The sequence below is a fragment of the Triturus cristatus genome, chromosome 4_1, assembly GCF_964204655.1.
Source record: "Triturus cristatus chromosome 4_1, aTriCri1.1, whole genome shotgun sequence".
Lineage (NCBI taxonomy): Eukaryota > Metazoa > Chordata > Amphibia > Caudata > Salamandridae > Triturus > Triturus cristatus.
This window is the reverse complement of record NC_140585.1, coordinates 1,105,120,034-1,105,139,392: the sequence shown is the minus strand read 5'-3', so window position 1 is coordinate 1,105,139,392 and position 19,359 is coordinate 1,105,120,034. Positions and strand designations below refer to the sequence as shown.

The following is a 19,359-nucleotide window of genomic DNA, read 5'->3' as shown; positions in this document are numbered from 1 at the left end:
ATGCTTGGCTTTCAGAATATGAAGTCGTAATATTTTTAGGAATTTGTTTAGAAGAGTAAATCCAATATTGATTCCAATCCCCCTCCCTGCGAATCAGAAAATATATGGGATAATACCCCTTGGATTGCTCTTTCTGCAGTGAGACCTTTTATTCTGTTTGTCAACATGTTTGTTTAAGTGGGTTGGGTGAGGATGTAAATAGGAGAGAGAATAACTCATTCTTATATCAGGAGTAGCCACTGGAACAATATAATTACTTCCAAATTCATGAAGACAGATGACACAAATCCACTAGAGTGTCAGGACCTTGAGGACCAAGCACTCAGAGACGTTATGGCGTCATGCGAGGGGTTAATGTGTGAAGTAGAATGCAGCTGTCTAAGCCTACCTAGTCCACTTTCTAAGTGTGAGCTAAATTACTTTTGTAGGAGAGGATGAGTCTGCTATTTTGTCCTGTTAAATCAGTGACTGTAGCCGCCAAGTTCCTTGTATTGCTGAGCTGAATGAATTACCCAACTGAGGTAAGTCCCAATGCTTGCAAACTCTCTCTGCTTACCTTTCTGAGGCAAACTATCCCTCTGCACTTCAAAGACTATATTTAGCAGTTCAACTAGGCTGACCCTAGATAAACCAGTAGACTTCATCCATGTGTGCTGCTTGATGAATACAGCTGTGGTACTGACTGCAGGAAGGAGTAGCCACTAGAAGTAATCCTTTTTTTTTTAACAATCTGGTGCCTATATCATTCCTTGCTTTTGAATAGCAAGATTATATGCATAACAAAAGGACTTCATTTTCATATTTAAATACAAATTGAAAACTACATTAATGAAAAAATAAATAAGTAATGAAATCAAAAAGAAGTATAATCTGAAAAGCTATTTTGATACTTTCCTAAAGATAACACCTAACACTCAGAATTATATCTGACAATAACTCTAAATTAAAGCCACTTTAATTACAGTTGTTCATTATAAGTGGAGAATATCTGCATCAGCATTAACATCCTTTCCAAAGCTTGATTAGAAATAAGAGCAAAATACACATACATGTGCACATTATTAACATTGTTAGAAAACTAAATGCATCAGATTGATATTTGCATCCTGATATGAGTCTGTCTGAATTTTGCTTGCATATATGTTTTTGCTTCAGAATCATAAAAATCTCAACGTGTTCACATCTTGAAGAGATTACCTGCTTGGAATAAGGAGCTGATCTTTCCTTAAAGGCAAAGCAATCTGGAATTTTTCCAGAAGCTTAAAATACTGTGACATATAATCCTTTGGAAATATGTTCTTTCTTGATAGAAATGTCTCCACACTAGAACGCAGAATAACTCCTTTTGAATACTCTGAAAGGCCTTCCTGTTTTACCATTAAAATCTGCAAATAAAAAAAAAAAGCATTAATTTACTATTGTGTTAAACTATGCCTTGTGCAGGATAGACACTGCGTCTGGGGTGCACCTCTACTACTTCGAGACACCAAAATCAATAGTCACAACATTGGGAGTCACTGCATGGCAAGGGGCATTACATTGCAGGTAAGTATACGTGTTAACATTAAAATGAGCTCTTTAAAATTAGCCTTAAAAATCCCGTGTGTGTGTGTGCATTTGTATACAATATAAACAATTGAAATTAGCATACAATTAAAACAATTATTTAAAAAAGTGTTCAAAGGCCTTGGAATAAATTAAAAATATTAAAAACAAAAAAATGAGATACAAAGCAAACACAAAAAGGAATATGCTACTTACCAGTATGCATCTGTTCTTGGCATGTAGAGCTGCAGATCTACACACTTTTGCATAGATCGCCATCTGGTGTTGGGCCCGGATGTTTGCAGTTTGTTTTTCCTCTTGGAAAGTCCTTGGAAGTCACGAGGTCAGTGACTCCTCCTTTGGATCGTATTGCGCATGGGCTTCGGCTCCATCCTCAGATTGTTTTTCGCCAGCAGTGAAAGATGGAGCGTAGTAACCACAGTGAAGAAACCCATGTGTGTTGTATCTAAATAAGATAGACTGGAACAGATTCAGGTAGCCGGGGAGGCGGGTGGGCGTGTGTAGATCTGCAGCTCTACATGCCAAGAACAGATGCATACTGGTAAGTAGCATATTCGATACGGTCCATCATGGTTTATTGATGGACCGGCTCCGAGAAATTGGAGTTAAAGATAAGGCCTGGAACCTAATCAAGTCTTTCCTTTCAGAAAGAACCCAGGCGGTCTCTTTGGGAGACTTTACTGCTAAAGTTTTCTCCCTGCCTTGTGGTGTGCCACAGGGATCCTCTCTAAGTCCTACCCTCTTTAATGTATACGTTAAACATCTGGCTTCCTTGGTTGAATCCTTCGGCTTCAACCTTACATCATATGCTGACGATACCCAGATTGTGGTATCTTTATTTCCTTTGGCACCCACCAATGTTGCGGATGACTTTAAAAAATGTATGTCAGCAGTGGATAATTGGATGACCCTCAACTGCCTCAAGTTAAATTCAAATAAAACGGAGGTAGTCCTGTTTGGAAATGATCCCAGTTTCTGGACACCCACATGGTGGCCAGATTCTATGGGTTCACTACCTACTCCCAGTAGGAAAGTCAAGAACCTGGGATTCATCATAGACGACAAATTATCATTCAAGGATCAGGTCAATTCAGTTATCTCCTCAACATCTTTCATTCTCAGATCATGCAGGAAGATACTCCCTCTGCTTCCCAAAGATTTACATCGAACGGTTATATCGGCCCTTGCCTTATCTAGACTCGACTATTGTAACGGTCTTTACATTACCATGCAAGAAGGACTACTCAAAAAGCTTCAATTACTTCAAAATGCAGCGGCAAGACTTATATCAGGCATTCCTAAATATGCCTCGATCTCTGCCGAAATAAAAAAACTCCATTGGCTCCCAATAAACAAACGCATTTGATTCAAAGCCCTATGTATTACCCACAGAGCTCTTCATAATAATGGACCTTTTCATCTTACCAAGCTCCTTCAATGGTATACTCCTGGAAGAACTTTACGCTCTTCTCAGGCTAATCTAGCTGTAATCCCCAAAGTAAAGAAAGCTAACTGGGGAGGACGCAGCTTTCTGGTAAAGGCCACTACAGCATGGAATGCATTACCGTTATATTTGAGACATATATCTAATCATTTAGAATTCAGGAAGGCTCTTAAGACAAGCCTCTTTACCGCCTAATATCTGTCATTCCGTCTCTACTCAGGACTGTGTTCTGTTCGACAGTGCCAGGACACCTACGGGTATTAGCCGCGCTATATAAAACAGATTAACATAACATAACATAACATAACATAACATAACATATTCCGTTCGAGGCATATGAGCTGCAGATTACAGACTTTTGCATAGACTATATAGCAGTTCCCAACCTTAGCGGCGACCACCGGTATCTGTTGCAGTGGTTTGAAATAGTGTTTTCAGTACAGCCTGGCCCACACTAACTTGTTTCTTGTTTTGCACATCTACACAATAGTGTTTAGTGAAAGTGTGCGGTGTTGACCATGTAGCTGCTTTGCAGATATCATCTAGTGGGGCGTTCCCTAGAAATGCCATGGAAGCCCCTATCTTCCGTGTAGAATGGGGAAACAGAAAGCGTTTGTTTTGCTTTGTGGTAGCAAATCTGGATGCATTTTACAATCCACCTAGCTATCCCTGATTTTGAGATGGGGTTGTCCTTCTGTGGTGGAGAGAAAGAGACAAACAGTTGTTTGGTCTTTAGGAAAGGTTGTGATCTCTGGATATAGTAAAGTAAGGCTCGTTTGACATCTAGCGTGTGCAGAGCCCTTTCTGCAACGGTCTGAGGTTGAGAGAAAAATACTGGTAATTCTACAGATTGGTTTAGGTGAAAAGGGGAAATGACTTTAGGTAGGCATTTTGGGTTGGTACGGAGAACAACCTTGTTCTGGTGCATTTGAAGAAAAGGTTCTTGTATGGTAGAGTGCTTGTATCTCACTGACCCTTCTAAGGTAAGTGATGGCTACAAGGAAAGCTGTTTTCCATGTGAGGAATTGCAGTTCGCATTTATGCAAAGGTTCGAAGGGAGGCCCCATCAGCCTTGTGAGAACGATATTTAAGTTCCACACAGGTGAGGGTGGTACTCTGGGGGGAATTATTCTTTTGAGGCCTTCCATGAAGGCTTTAATGGCAGGTACTCTGAAAAGCGATAGGTGCTGCCTGTTTTGTAAGTAAGCTGCAATTGCTGCAAGGTGTAGCCGATGGATGTATAGGCTAGATTACACCTTTATAGGTGGAGTAAGTAGCATATGATGTGTTGTATAGACACGTCTAGAGGATTGATTGTGTTGTTATGGCAATGAACAACAAATCTTTTCCACTTGGCAGCGTAGCAGGCTCTAGTGGTAGGGCGTCTAGCTTCTCTGATGACGTTCATACAGTCAGGGGAAGGTTTAGGTACCCGAATTCTAGGATTTCAGGAGCCAGATCGCAAGGTTGAGCTGAGCTGGGTCCGGGTGCCTGATCTCTCCATGGTTCTGGGTTAGGAGGCATGGTGAGAGGTGTAGCTTTTGGTGTGGTACTACCGAGAGTTCCAGCAGCGTGGTGTACCACGGTTGTCTGGCCCACGTTGGAGCTACTAGGATCAGTGTGAGGGAGTGCTGTTGTAGCTTTCGCACCACTAATGGAATGAGTGGGAGAGGCGGAAAAGCGTACGCAAATTTGCCTGACCAGTTCATCCATATTGCATTTCCTTTGGACAATGGGTGTGGGTATCTGGCGGCGAAGCTTGGGCATTTTGTGTTTTCGTGGGTGGCGAAGAGGTCTATGTGCGGATGCCCCCACATTTGAAAGAACGGATGAAGAACCTGTGGGTGAAGTTCCCATTTGTGGATCTGTTGTGTCTGTCTGCTGAGCAGATCTGCCACTGTGTTTTGGACTCCTGGGACATGTTGAGCTAGGAGAAAGATTTTGCTAATTGAGAGAGCTGTGGAGAGTGTGTGCCGCCTTGTTTTTTAATATAATACATGGCCGTCATGTTGTCTGTGCGAATGAGGACTGCCTTTGCCTGAAAGCTGTGTTTGAAAAGATTTCAGGGCTAGAAAGATTGCTAGTAACTTCAGATGGTTGATATGGAGTAACTTTTCTTGCGGCGTCTATGTGCCCTGCACTGTGAGGTGTAATAGATGAGCTCCCCAGCCGGAGAGCGATGCGTCCGTTGTTAGTATTATTTGGGGAACCGGGTCCAGGAACGGTCGACCTTTGGAAAGGTTTGTGGTGTTCCACCACTGCAGAGAGCGATGGGTGTGACCGTCTACCAACACCAGATCTGTCAGTTGCCCCTGGGCCTGGTTCCATTGGTGTGCTAAGCACTCTTGTAGTGGACGCATTTGGAGTCTTGCGTGGGGCACTATAAAAATGCAAGAGGCCATCATCCCTATCAGTTACATAAACACTCGTGCTGGAAGGGAGTGTTGAGGTATGAATTTTTGTCGCAAAGCCTGAATGCTTGCAATCCTGGCCGGATTGGGGTAGGCTATTGCTTTTGAGGTGTCGATGGTGGCACCGAGGTATTGTTTTATGTGGGATGGTGTTAGCTGGGACTTTTGGTGGTTCACCGTGAAGCCTAGATGGTGAAGTAGTTGGATTGTGGTGGCAGTGTGGTGTACACATTGGTTGTATGAAGTGGCTTTTATCAGCCAATCGTCCAAGTATTGGAAGACGTGAATGTGCTGTGTTCTGAGGTGTGCCGCCACCACCGCTAGGCACTTGGTGAATACCCGTGGTGCTGTTGTGACTCCGAACGGGAGCACTTCGATTTGGTAGTGTTGTCCGTCCACTACAAATCTGAGGTACTTTCTGTGAGCATGGTGTACTGGAATGTCGAAGTATGCGTCTTTCAAGTCCAGTGTGGTGAGAAAGTCGTTATGGGAGAGGAGCGGAAGTACCTGCTGAAGCGTTACCATGTGAAAATGGTCTGAGTGTATGTATGTGTTTAGGGGCCGGAGATCTAGAATAGGTTGTAGAGTCTCGTCCCTTTTTGGTATTAGAAAATATAGGGAGTAGACCCCCAAATTTTGTTGATTGACAGGAACGTGTTCTATTGCCTGTTTTTGTAGGAAGGAGATTACCTCCTGCTTTAGCAATGTCGAATGTTCTTGTGACATTGGGCGTTGCCTAGGTGGAATGTTTGGGGGGGGTTAGATGTTAATTCCAGGCAGTATCCTGACCAAATTATTTGGGTCACCCATTCGTCTGAGGTGATGGTCTCCCAGACATGAAGTAAATTTGTGAGTCTGCCCCCGACCGGAGTGGAATGGTCTGGGGGGAGCGAGGGGAAGTCATTGGGTAGTAGGTGTGGCAGAACGGGCGTTGTTTGTTTTGCCTCTGCCCTTGTTGTTGTTACCCCTGTAGCCGCCTCTTTGGTAACCTTTTGTAAAGGTGGTCTGAGTAAGGGACTTGTACGATGTGGACACTGTGTCTGAGGAGTAGCCTCTGGATGCACTCCGAAAGGATGAGCGACAAAAGGAGCGTCTGGGCGGGTGAGACTGTAAGGTCCCCATGGATTTTGCGGTATCCGTGTCCTTTTTCATCTTTTCTAAGGCCTCATTCACCTTTGGCCGAATAGATGTTCCAGGTCAAAGGGATGGTTAAGGAACCAAGCATGACGACGGAGAAGGACGCTGGTGTTAATGGCCCTGGAGGCTGTGTCTGCTGCATCTAGGGCACAACGTATAGAGGTGTTTGTGATTGTTTTACCCTCTTGAATTAACTCGTTGGCTTTACATTTGTATATTTTTCAGGGAGATGTTGCATTATGCTCTCTAATTCGTCATAATGAGCCCTGTCATATCTGGCCAGCAGTGCCTGAGTGTTTGCTATACGCCATATGTTGGCAGCCTCGGATGCTGTGCGTTTGCCTGAAGCATCTAGCAGTTTTGACTCCTTGTCAGGTGGTGGGGCATCACCTGACGCTTGTGAGTTTGCCCTTTTACGTGCCGTAGATACCACTAAGGAATCTAGTGGCGCTGGTCCTCTGATGTAAGAGGGATCTGAGGGAGCAGGTTTGTACTTCTTTTCGATACGTGGGTTAAGGACCCTGTCTCTAACTGGGTCTTTAAAAACTTCTGCCGCATGCTTTACCACCCCTTTGAGCATGGGCAGTATAGAGATGGACCTATGTGTAGTATCGAATGTGTCTAGGAGGAAATCTTCCTCCACAGGGTCATTATGCATGTCCACCCCATGACAATGTGCTGCTCTTTGCAGAAGATGGTTAAACCCTAATGAATCTTCTGGTGGAGATGGTCTAGAAGGGTAAATATCGTCTTGTGGAATGTTGGGGATATCTGGTATATGGCAATCGTCCCATGGATCTGGAGATCCTGTAGGGGTGGGGTCTTGTGGCACATCCCCTGTATCATAATATGGGTCCCCGTGATCATCATCGTCTGGAGATGGAGTAGGAGAACGATGAGGTGGGGGTGGAGAGGGTGGAGGGGGTGGAGGTGGGGAAGGAGGAGGAGGTGGAGGGGGAGGGCAAGGTATTCTGAACGGAGAGGTAGCAGAGTCCTTCCTCTTTGGAGGTGGAGGCGGAGCAGGCTTCTCCAAATGTCTCTTCTTAGTAGAGAGTGTCAAATGTCCAGTTTTTGGATCCTTGGTGAGAGTTTTTTGCAAGGGATCCGGTGTAAATAGCTCTGGTGAGGTGATTTGGTCCGTCGGCGCCAAAGGCGTCGGGGCCGATGATTTTTTAGGTTTTTCCATGCCGGTTTGATGTTTAGAACCCGGCTTGGGACCCTCCGGTCTCTTGGTCCGCGCCGAGATGGGCTTCGGCTTGGAAGTGTCGTGCCGGTGGCCTTGTGTGGTTCGGTCGGCACTGAAGATGGCGTCGGTGCCGAAGGGCTGGGTTTCGACCCAGAGGGCTTCGGTGCGGAGCTCGGTGTCGAGGTGGAGGCTGTCTTCTTTTTCGGTGCCGAAGTGTGTTTCTCGGCACCGCTGGCAGGCTGGCTCGAGTCCGAGCCGCCGGAAGGCTTACTTGGCTTCTTCACCGGGCCCAAAGGTGGGGTGTGTGAAGCAGTGTCTCTGATCTTGCCTAGGCCCGGAGGCGAAGGCGTGACCGAAGCCTTTTTGGGTGTCGGCGCGGGTATGGGAGGGGGTAGATTGGTACTCACGACCCTCTGCGCCGGGGTGATGTCCTCCACATCTGACTCGTCGGCCTCGGAAGCGCTGACGAGGTCCTCTTCGGTACGATGATGTTCCGGATTGTCGATGTCGTCTCCGAAGATGTCGACTGGAATGGACGTCGAGGAGTGTGCCATGTTCCTTCTGGCTCTTCGGTCCCGAATAGTCTTTTTGGATCGGAAAGACTTACAGCCTCGAGCCTCGTGTTCTGGGGAGAGGCAAAGGTTGCATACCTCATGAAGATCGGTGTGGAGAAATTTGGACCCACATCGAGGGCACTTTTTAAATAGAGTTCTTTCCATGAGCCGGGACCGGAGCCTGGGTAGGCCCGAAGGCCGCCGTCTATGACTGGAACCGAAGGTTTGTGTCGAGAGAAGGCACGTTGATTGAAGAGATCGTGATCGAAACAATACAGCGATTGGGGTGAGGATTGCGCGTCGATCGTCGAACTGGAAGCTGTTCGGAACCGGAGCACGAAGATCACATCCGAGCCCGATGGCGGAAAAAAACAATCTGAGGATGGAGCCGAAGCCCATGCGCAATACTGTCCAAAGGAGGAGTCACCGACCTTGTGACTTCCAAGGACTTTCCAAGAGGAAAAACAAACTGCAAACATCCAGGCCCAACACCAGATGGCGATCTATGCAAAAGTGTGTAATCTGCAGCTCATATGCCTCGAACATACATATCTGATCAAATGTCCTGCAACTCCAGCAGGCAGGCAATGTGTGGCAAACATAAACAAGCATTTGCAATGCAATCGGTCTCGCCTTTGGGACCTTATATTTATTTAGCTATGCAGCACATTAGCCTGGGTGCTGAAACATCTACTGTTCTTTAACATGGAGGGAAAGTAAGCACCAAACTGAGTGACACACCAGGTATGGAAACACATGGAGAGAAATATTGCATTTCAACAGGAAATGGTATGCTCCAAAGCTCTGTTTTTAATATAAAATCAGGGCCTTCGGTGGTTGTATCACTGAAAATTCAAAATTTGAAAAAAATGTTATTGTCGATGGGTGCTAGTGAAAGACAATTTCTATGGACTGGAATCTAGAAAATGCTGAAGTGATTCTGGTATTTTACTGACCTCTGCTGGTCATTTTCTATCAAGACAGTTAAATAGAGGCAGTTGAATAGAAACAAAAGTCCCTAAGCGGAAGCAGACAAGTCCTAGGGCTGATCTCCAGAGCCCACAAAGTACATACACATGTACGTATATAATAAAGTATATACTAAATTATATACAAGAGGTCTTGAATGCTCGACCTAAAAAGACATATCTTATCCAATGTCCTGCAACTCCAGCACGCAGGCAGTATGTGCTGGGCTCATGCACCCCTAGTGAATAGCCCCCGCATTTGGTGGAAAAAACTCCATAAGATTAAAAGTTAAGGTATGAAAACCACACTAGTCGAAGAAGCAGTTTAAAAATGTATTTACTGATTCTGCCATCTATCCATGATGGATGGATGCAGTGAGTATGTTGCACAAATGAATGTCTCTGTAAATTTGTATTTATTATGCTTTAAAATTTAATACAACGTTCTATATAACAAATACATTGATTTGTATTTTCTCTAAAATGTTAGTGTCACTACCTTTATTTGACATGTTCTAATATTTTGATTGGTTTTGAAGTTGCCCTAGATCATTTACAGAATGTATTTCCCTGTCTAGGTGAACTTCACATTAGTACCATGGGGCCCCTTTTCTTTGCAGTTTGCATGTCATCTCTGTCTCTTTCCCCCACCACGCTTAACCTCTCCCCACCCTGCTAGTTCAGGATTTGGCCCCTGCGGACCCCATAACCACTGCACAGAATCTGGAGTCGAATCAGGCGTATTTTACCTTTGTTAATGTTTGGTGAATTACTTCACTAGCATTGGCACATTGGAAAAGCTTAACATTACCAAAATGAAGTTTCTTGTGATATTTTTTAAACTCTATTAAGAAATAGCACTTGTGTATGTGTGCGCTTGGATGACAGCCATCTTATACTACAGTTTCAATAAAAAGATCTGCATCACAAAATGGCTGCCGTGCATGCATGTGCATGCTCAGAAACATATGTGGTGGGAGAAAGTAAAATTGGCAAAGCCACCAGGTCAGTTCCCAGTAACAATGTCAAAAGACTTAATGGATTTGCCAATGCTTGTTACTGTTTGCTCTCCCTTGAGCCGTCAGTTATAGTGTGATATCGTTTTACTCACTCTTCATTTACAATAGCATTGTCATAATTCACTTTCCGAACTCTATTTCCTACCAATTCTCAACTAAGTCCCTTGAGCTTATGTTGCATCTACCTATTGATACACAGTCCATTTGTCAATATTCTGAACTTTTCTTTCATTCGGACCCATGTTACGTTTTGTAATAGAAAGCATGTGCTAATTTATTTATTTATTTATGTAGTGTTTTATAGAGTGCGAACGAGACCCGTTAGGGTATCAGAACACGTTACAGGGATAACAAGTTGTATACAAGTTTGAAATAGACAATTACATAGGTGGGGATAGATGGACGTGCATACACTTGGGGAATAACGGGACATTTACAATATTCAGAGCGGCGATCATGAGAGCACTATGCAGAGATAACCAGCTTTTACATTTGGGGAAAAACAGGTAATTTTTCAAAAACATTCAAGAATCAAGCAAAAACATATAGCTATGCCGCTGTGCACACAATGAATGAGATTTATAGGAGGAATTTGCCCATTAGGAAGGTTTTAGCTTCCTTTTTAAATGTTTACAGGGAGGGTGTTCTTCTGATGTTAGGCAGCAGCGAGTTCCAGATTTTTGGTGCAGCCCCAGAGAAGGCTCGATTGTATGTTTTTTCTCTTCGGAAGCTGTGTGGTTGGAGCACAATGTCTCTGGCGGACCAGGAGTTTCCGGCTCCTCCAGAAACCACGATTTTCTGGGCAAGATATGCAGGCGAATGTGAGTGTAGCACTTTGTGCGTGATACAGGCCACTTTGAGTTGGATTATGGCTTCAAGAAGAAGCTAGTTCAGAGCCTTCAGGTGCGGTGAGATGTGGTTGAATTCTGTTGAGCCTGTTAAGAGTCTAGTGACAGCATTGAGACAAGCTTTTAGTTGGGCTGTGGAGATCTTGGGTAGGCTGGAGAGGGTTGATCATCCATATTCGATCGTAGAGATAACTAATGACTGAACTGCCGTTTTTAGGTCCGAAGCATCAAGGAATAGTTTTAGTTTTCTCAAGTAGCTCAGGTGAAACCTGGCATTTTTGGCCATTGAGTTAATGTGGTCTTGCATATTCAAGTTGCTGTCCAGTGTGATTCCGCGAGATTTGGCTGAGTCCACTATGGTCTGTGTGCAGTTCAGTGCTGTGATCATCTTGGTCCATTCCAGAATCTCAATGGTACTTTTAGGAGGGGAGATAGAAGGAACTCAGTTTTTTGTGCATTTGTTTTGAGCTGGTTGCTGACGAGCCATTGTACAGTCAGCTTTAGGGCCTCATTCATAAAGTTGATCTCCTCTAGGGATGAGATTTTGATGTAGATCTGAGTGTCATCGCATACATGTGGAAAGAGATGTTGGCAATATGCAGTATTTCAGCTAACGGTTCAAGGTAGAGGTTGAAGAGGGTAATGGAGAAAATGAAGTCTTGGGGGAATCCGATCGTTATCGGGGAACGAGCAGATAGATTACGGTTGACTAAGAATCTCTGAGGGCAGTTCCGAAGGAAGGATATAAAACCATTTGAGAACGGTTCGCCCTACAACCATCCTGTATTCAAGGCGTTCAAGTAGTATCTTGTGGTTGACTGTGTCGAATGCCGATGATAGGCCCAATAGAATTAAGAGACACGTTTTGCCTTGGTCAAGGGCTTGAAAAGCGTCATCTACAATATGGAGAATATTGGTTTACGTACTGTGACCAGGCCTGAAACCTAATTGGCATTCGTCTAGCAGGTTGAATTTAGAAATGAGGCACAGGGTCAGACTGATTTGCATATGGCCATGTCTGAACTGGGGTGGCAGAGTGGGCTAAAGAACGGTGATAGATTAAACCTAGATCAGTTGACTGGGGGTGAGTGCTTGCAATGTTCAACACTCCGTCCATCATTTCCTTTGGTTTTTGCTTTGCAGGGTATGCTCAGACGTGAGTCCCTTGCTCACTTTGCCACTGGATTCAAGCAAGCCTGGCTGAAGACAGCTGAAATGCCAGAAACCGGTCCTAGGAAGCTTGTTTCCGGTCCAGGGAAGACATGGCTTGGCAGTTCGGGCTGGACTGTTCCCTTGAGGCACAGGGTCAGACTGATTTGCATATGGCCATGTCTGAACTGGGGTGGCAGAGTGGGCTAAAGAACGGTGATGGATTAAACCCAGATCAGTTGACTGGGGGTGAGTGCTTGTAATGTTCAACACTCCGTCCATCATTTCCTTTGGTTTTTGCTTTGCAGGGTATGCTCAGACGTGAGTCCCTTGCTCACTTTGCCACTGGATTCAAGCAAGCCTGGCTGAAGACGGCTGAAATGCCAGAAACCGGTCCTAGGAAGCTTGTTTCCGGTCCAGGGAAGACATGGCTTGGCAGTTCGGGCTGGACTGTTCCCTTGAGGCACAGGGTCAGACTGATTTGCATATGGCCATGTCTGAACTGGGGTGGCAGAGTGGGCTAAAGAACGGTGATGGATTAAACCCAGATCAGTTGACTGGGGGTGAGTGCTTGCAATGTTCAACACTCCGTCCATCATTTCCTTTGGTTTTTGCTTTGCAGGGTATGCTCAGACGTGAGTCCCTTGCTCACTTTGCCACTGGATTCAAGCAAGCCTGGCTGAAGACGGCTGAAATGCCAGAAACCGGTCCTAGGAAGCTTGTTTCCGGTCCAGGGAAGACATGGCTTGGCAGTTCGAGCTGGACTGTTCCCTTGAGGCACAGGGTCAGACTGATTTGCATATGGCCATGTCTGAACTGGGGTGGCAGAGTGGGCTAAAGAACGGTGATGGATTAAACCCAGATCAGTTGACTGGGGGTGAGTGCTTGCAATGTTCAACACTCCGTCCATCATTTCCTTTGGTTTTTGCTTTGCAGGGTATGCTCAGACGTGAGTCCCTTGCTCACTTTGCCACTGGATTCAAGCAAGCCTGGCTGAAGACGGCTGAAATGCCAGAAACCGGTCCTAGGAAGCTTGTTTCCGGTCCAGGGAAGACATGGCTTGGCAGTTCGAGCTGGACTGTTCCCTTGAGGCACAGGGTCAGACTGATTTGCATATGGCCATGTCTGAACTGGGGTGGCAGAGTGGGCTAAAGAACGGTGATGGATTAAACCCAGATCAGTTGACTGGGGGTGAGTGCTTGCAATGTTCAACACTCCGTCCATCATTTCCTTTGGTTTTTGAATTTAGAAATGTGTTAGCTCAGTTGATGTTGCACACATTTCTCAAGTACTTTCACTAGAAGTGGAATATTGGAAATTGGTGTGAAACTGTCAGGATTAGCTGGATTCAAGGTGTTTGTTTTTTTAAGGTGGGGATGACTTGACCAGCTTTTAGAGAGACAGGTATGGAACCTTGCATTAGGGAAGCGTTGATTATTGTAGTCCAAATAGGAATGATAAATTGGTTGGTTGCAGCCAAGCAGTTGGAGGGGAGTGGGTCATAAAAGTGGTTGTTCTGTTTTATGGAAGATATCATTTTCGAGATGGAGTGGTCATCATCTAACTTAAAAGTGGACAAGTGCGCTTGATTATTGGGTGTTGGCTGGGGGGGATGAGTAGAGAGATGGGTCCCAGAAAGAGGAGGTCGGATGTTGGCAGCGGAATTAAGCTTGTTTCCTAAGGAGTTAATTTTAGCAGTGAAGAAGGTGAACTCCTTACAGGTTATAAGGGATTTTGCAGCTTCTTTAGAGGTTATAGCCTGTTTGTTTGATTGATGTTTGACCATTTCAAAGATCTGACGAGGTCTGTTCTTAGCGTTTTCCAGTTCTGAGCTAAAGAACTCTTTTTTTTTTATATGAGGATGTTCTTGTTGTAAGCATTTCTGTTCTTTCAGAGAAGTTTTAGTTGGGAGGAATAGGGGTGCTGTTTCCAATTTCTGTTAGACGAAGAATTCTCCTTTCATTGTTGAGAGAACCATTGAACCAGGGATTTTTATCTTTGATCTGAGATCTTTTTAGCTTTAGCAGGGCTAGAGAATCAATTATGTCACACATAGTTGAGTTGTAGTGCTCTGTAAGATCGTTGAACTTTGATATCTTTGGGGGGGTGGTCATTATCGCAGCACGCAGCCAGCTTCTCAAGTTCTAGGCTCTTTGTGTCCTTGAACCAGAGTTTCACTTTCACTGGTTGCCCTGGCCTTTTTCCTATGGACACCAGGCATTGCCTGTGGCAGGGGAGCTTCAAAGGCCTGGCAGCCTTTGTAATGCGACCACCAGCCTCTCCTGCTATCAGGAGCAGGCCCCCTTCCCGTCTCTCCTCTATTTCGGTGGGAAGACGGGCGGGAAAAACTAGCCATCCCAGGAGGTGTGCCCACCTCTGTCAACTCCACCCCTCAGGTGGGGGAGGCAAAGTGAAGCCCACTCTCCAGTGCTCGCCATCTGGCAGATGGCAGGCACTCCCCAATCAGGACTAGGGATTGTGCTCACTCCCCAACGTGGGGTGAGCACACCAAGGGTGTAGTCACTCTAAGGTCAGTAGCCCATTGGCTACTGACCTCAAGACCCCTAAAACACCCCCTAAATACAGTATTTAGGGAGCAGCCTTGAACCAAGAAGGCAGATCCAGCAACAACAAGAAAAGAAGATAAGAAGAAGGACTGAAGAGCCGTGCAGAGCTAACAAGAGGACGACGCCCACTGACTTGGCCCCAGCCCTACAGACCTGTCTCTCCACGAACCTGCTCCTGCGAAATCCCGGTGTGTCCTGCAGCCAGCAACCTCAAAAACCCTGGAGTACCTGCCTGCCTTCACTTCAAAGACTGAAATCTCCCGTGAACACCGGACTTGTTCAAATTGGAGCTTCTGGTGCCAGCCAGAGACCGCAAATCCAGCCCACTCTGCACCCGCCAAACCCGGCCTGAGCTCAAGTGGAAAAACACCACGAGGAGGTCCCCCTGGTGATCCTGACCCGAGATCCGGTGACCCCTGGCCTGCCTCAAGCCTGAGGATCCCCCCTACCGCGACCAGAGAGGGTAAGAAAATCTGACGTCCAATGGCACCCCTGCACTCGACGTCCCACGGCCTTGTGTGTCCAAACCGACGGTGCCTAACCAACCCACAACATCCCAACTTACCCCTCGAAGTGGTGGTCGCACACAGAAGATCCTCGTCCCCGAGCCTATAGTGTTTCTTTGTCCAGGAGGTTCTCCATTGAAAACAGGGCACCCGACCTCAAAACAGCACCCTGCCCTAGTGCCGCTGAGGGTGCACCTTTAGTGCTACTTTGGTCCCCAACGTGCCCTGAGCTTAACCCTAGGAGCTCTGCTCCCACAACCCAGTGGCCTGCTTGCCAGCAGCCACCAACCAGAGGTCCCCTATCCCCCATTGGATAACATTGGGCCTCAACACTCTGCACCCGGCCACCCTACTGCCGCTGAGGGTGCAACAACAGTGCATCACTGACCCTGGGGGACCCCTGAGTCTAACCCCAGAACCTTAACTCCCACAGTTGAATACTTACCTGTAAACCGTTAACCTGCTTTCCTCCCACAGGATAACATTGACACTTTTTCTGCAAAAAGTTTCTAAGTGTGGAGTTTGGAAACCTAAAAATATTTTTTACAAATCGCACAAATAACCAAAACGTGTTTACTTACCTGTTTGCAGGAAATGTCCCAGTGCTGAATCTAGGTATCCAGCACTGAGTTAGAAAAGTAACGTAAAAAGTAACTTACCTGCAATTCACTGAAAAAGCCTATTCATTCCAATCTACTGTATTTGCTAAGTGTTGCATACTACTGCTCCCCTGTAAATCAAACAAAGTACAATTTCTATTCAATTTTCAAACTGTTCTATATCCAGTCACTTATTACTGAAACGTATTTAATGCATACATGTACCAGGCTTGCTTGGTTCTAAAAATAAACAACAGTATATTTTTATACAAACACAATTGGCCTAGAGTTTAGTTCTTGAGTGTGTGAATTCATTTGCTGACTGAGTGTGTACATCAAATGCTTAACACTGTCCTCTGATACTGCCTTATTGCTCGACCAAGCTACCACTATTAGAGAGTAAGGCTCTATCTAACTTTAACCTCTGCCTACCTCTGGGGACACTTGGACTCTATACACACTATACCTTATTTCGGTATAGTGTATATAGAGCCAGTTTCTTACATACACCATGATACTAACTTGCTCCAACGGCATGCTTATACCGTCTTGGTGGAGGGACGACTGGTTGCCAAGATGGCATTGCAGACTTTGGGGGAAGGTCAGAAGCTGTCAACTATCACAGCTCAATCTCCACGCATGAAAGCTAGGCTTTGTCAGGTTTTTGTGCAGAACCCTGCCCTGCTGCCACAACAGAAGATCCTGCCAAAGAGGCAGCCTGATCGGGGGACTAATGCTGATACTCAACAGCTCGGGATACCAGACACTCTGTGCCAAATCCGGAATCACCAGAATAACTTGAGCCCAGTTGTTTCTGATCTTCTTGAGAACTCTGGGAAGAAGTGGTATTGGCAGAAAGGTGTACAGGAGGCCTGAGCTCCACTCGGGATGAAAAGCTTCTCCAAGCGAGAGCCGCCTTGGAAACTCCAGCGTGCAAAACTGCTGACATTCAGCAAACTCGACTGAGTCGGACAGATCCAACCAATACTCTCTCAATTCTTGAAAGAGACCTTGAGCCAATTCTGGATAGAGACACCATTCGTGATCCTCTAGGCATCGACGGCTAAGTGTGTCTACCCTCACATTCAAAGAGTTCTGAGGTGTTAAACCACCAAGGAAATACACTGATGTTCCAGCCATGTCAAGATGTGCAGAACCATTTGACTAAGCCGTTGGTCAGACATTACCAAGATCTTCAACATACAGAGAACAATCTATTCTGGCAAGTGGTTGAAGTAATCAAAATGGACAATCATGGTGGAAATGTCAACAATTTACTCAATTGCAGGGAATGTAAATGGACGTATTTGTTCAAAAGCACAAGTATTGGTCTAAATGATGTAGATGAACTTAGGCACTTGTTGATCTTTCCTACCCTGTCTATTGCTCATATTGCCTGACCTCACAAACACCTCACTAGCTGTGCATACCATATATATGTCAGACACTGGACCTCAGGTGAACAGCCCACACAGTTTGCGCCCCTTTAAACAAACAATGAATCTTCAGTTCTGCATGTTCAGTTGTGTGATTGATTTCTTCATGGTAATTTATTTACATAAAAATAAATTAAATCCAGTAAAAGCACAGAAGCCCTGACGTAATTCCTTAATTTTTTGGGGAAAATATTTGAGGCAGGGCCCCAAGCTGAGCACACCTATAGGTTCTAAGCACTGAGTATATCTGGAGGCTTCCTCTCCTACACTCATTTACTCTGAACATTCTTGCCAAGGCCGAATTGAGGCATGCCTCTCCCTCCCCATGACAATCACATTCACACCATCTGCATGACAATAGCGACAATAGCCAGGCTATGCAATCAGCCAACACCTGCATCTTGCAATGCCACCTGCAGGGGCCAATAGGATCATGTACAACGGTCATTTGCCTCTAAATGATGCTAACCACAGGGGTAGGACAAGCAATATTTATATTCTACACTTATTCACATACAGTGTGACTGAAAACCACAGAGACAACTATAGGAAAGATTCTGTTCTTGTGTATCCTGTAACAGGTAAGCATAATGGTGAATACCACCCCTTCTAGAACTCTACTGCATCAGCAAAACAGGGGATTCAGGAGAAGCAAGAGAATCTTTTATAAAGAGGTTTCCCTTCTGTTTTGTTTCCTGTCACGGGGGTGTGGGAGAAAGGCAGAGCTATTTGGGGATGTTAAACGCAGCCTTTACTCGTGATGTGTATGTCTCTTTACTGGCCAAGATGAAGGTGGTTTCCAGTGGGGTATGTGGCTGCAGTCGTATTACAATTTTTTTCAACAGTGATGGAAAAAGTCACTTCACTGTGCCTGTAGCACAGCTTGTCTGGAGCTGACTCTCCTGGACGCTCTACACGAATACTCCTGCTTGGGATCACTGTCCCATGGGGCTTTAGAGATATTCAAATAGAGATGTGCCGCTACCATTATAGCGTGAAGCAGTGTGAGATATGCTATTGCTAAATAATCGTGACTATTATTAGGGAGAACATTCCTGCACAAATTGCAACCATATAGTGGTACCGTCAGAGGATACAATATCTTGGCATCTGTGCCTTTTTCACGCACAGTCAAGTCACTTTTTCCGATTTTAAGTTTTACACCGGTAATGAGGACTGACTCAAGAGGACATTTAAACGTGTTAGCCTTGATGAAGTTGTAGGGACATTTCCCCCAAATGACGAAACATGTGTTGGCTAAAGTTACAAGGAGGTCTAACAACAAACAAAAAGACAGAAATAAGCCCACAAGTCAAGAAAATAAGTCTTCTCTGTTCTTTAAACTGTAAATTAATTTGTTGATATTGATTGCGTGTGCCTCTTGAGGTTAATCATTGGTGCTCTCTGATTGGTTTCTGCCAGTTTGCCACCCAAGACACTGTTCTGACTTCGTAGGGTGAGAGCCCCTGCTCTCAGGAGGCCCAGAACAAAAGACTGTCTGGGAAGAGTGTAACACCCCCTCCTGCTGATTAGCCTCCCCAAGCTGTCAAGCTTCAAAGAGCTGCCCCCTTTGGAATGCGAGTCTGACTTCCCTCACAGGAGAGGAAGCCGCCCGTTTTGACCAAGACCCCCTTGTCACCTGGACAGGGGGGAAAATTATCTAGTCAAGTAGGCGTACCACGTTCAGGCTAGAACCACCCCTAAGGTGGGCTACACTGAGGAGGAGACGATCTTTCAGAAGTAGCCCTCTTTGTGATGGCATACTTAGGAATTTTGGGACATGGTTATGCCCACTTCCCACAGGAAGTGGTCATACAGGGGGCATAGTGACCCCAAAGCTCATGCCTTGAGAGACATCCAATGGCATGTCCATGAGTAAGGTTTGGACATCCTCCGAAAATCCAGAGGTTTTCAGCCAGGTGTGTCATCTAAGGGATGAAATCCATCTGCTCAGTGAGTCAGTCGTAGC

At 45.5% G+C, this 19,359-nt stretch overlaps 1 protein-coding gene across 1 annotated transcript in view; it reads right to left on the bottom strand.

Annotated features, from left to right (window-relative positions):
• LRRK2 (leucine rich repeat kinase 2) overlaps positions 1–19,359 on the bottom strand; it is a 1,602,077-nt gene that overhangs the window by 643,038 nt on the left and 939,680 nt on the right. Inside the window, exon 34 of the mRNA XM_085654107.1 lies at positions 1,198–1,385. Within this exon, the coding sequence (XP_085510233.1) occupies positions 1,198–1,385 (188 nt within the window). The remainder of the gene's footprint in view (positions 1–1,197; positions 1,386–19,359) is intronic.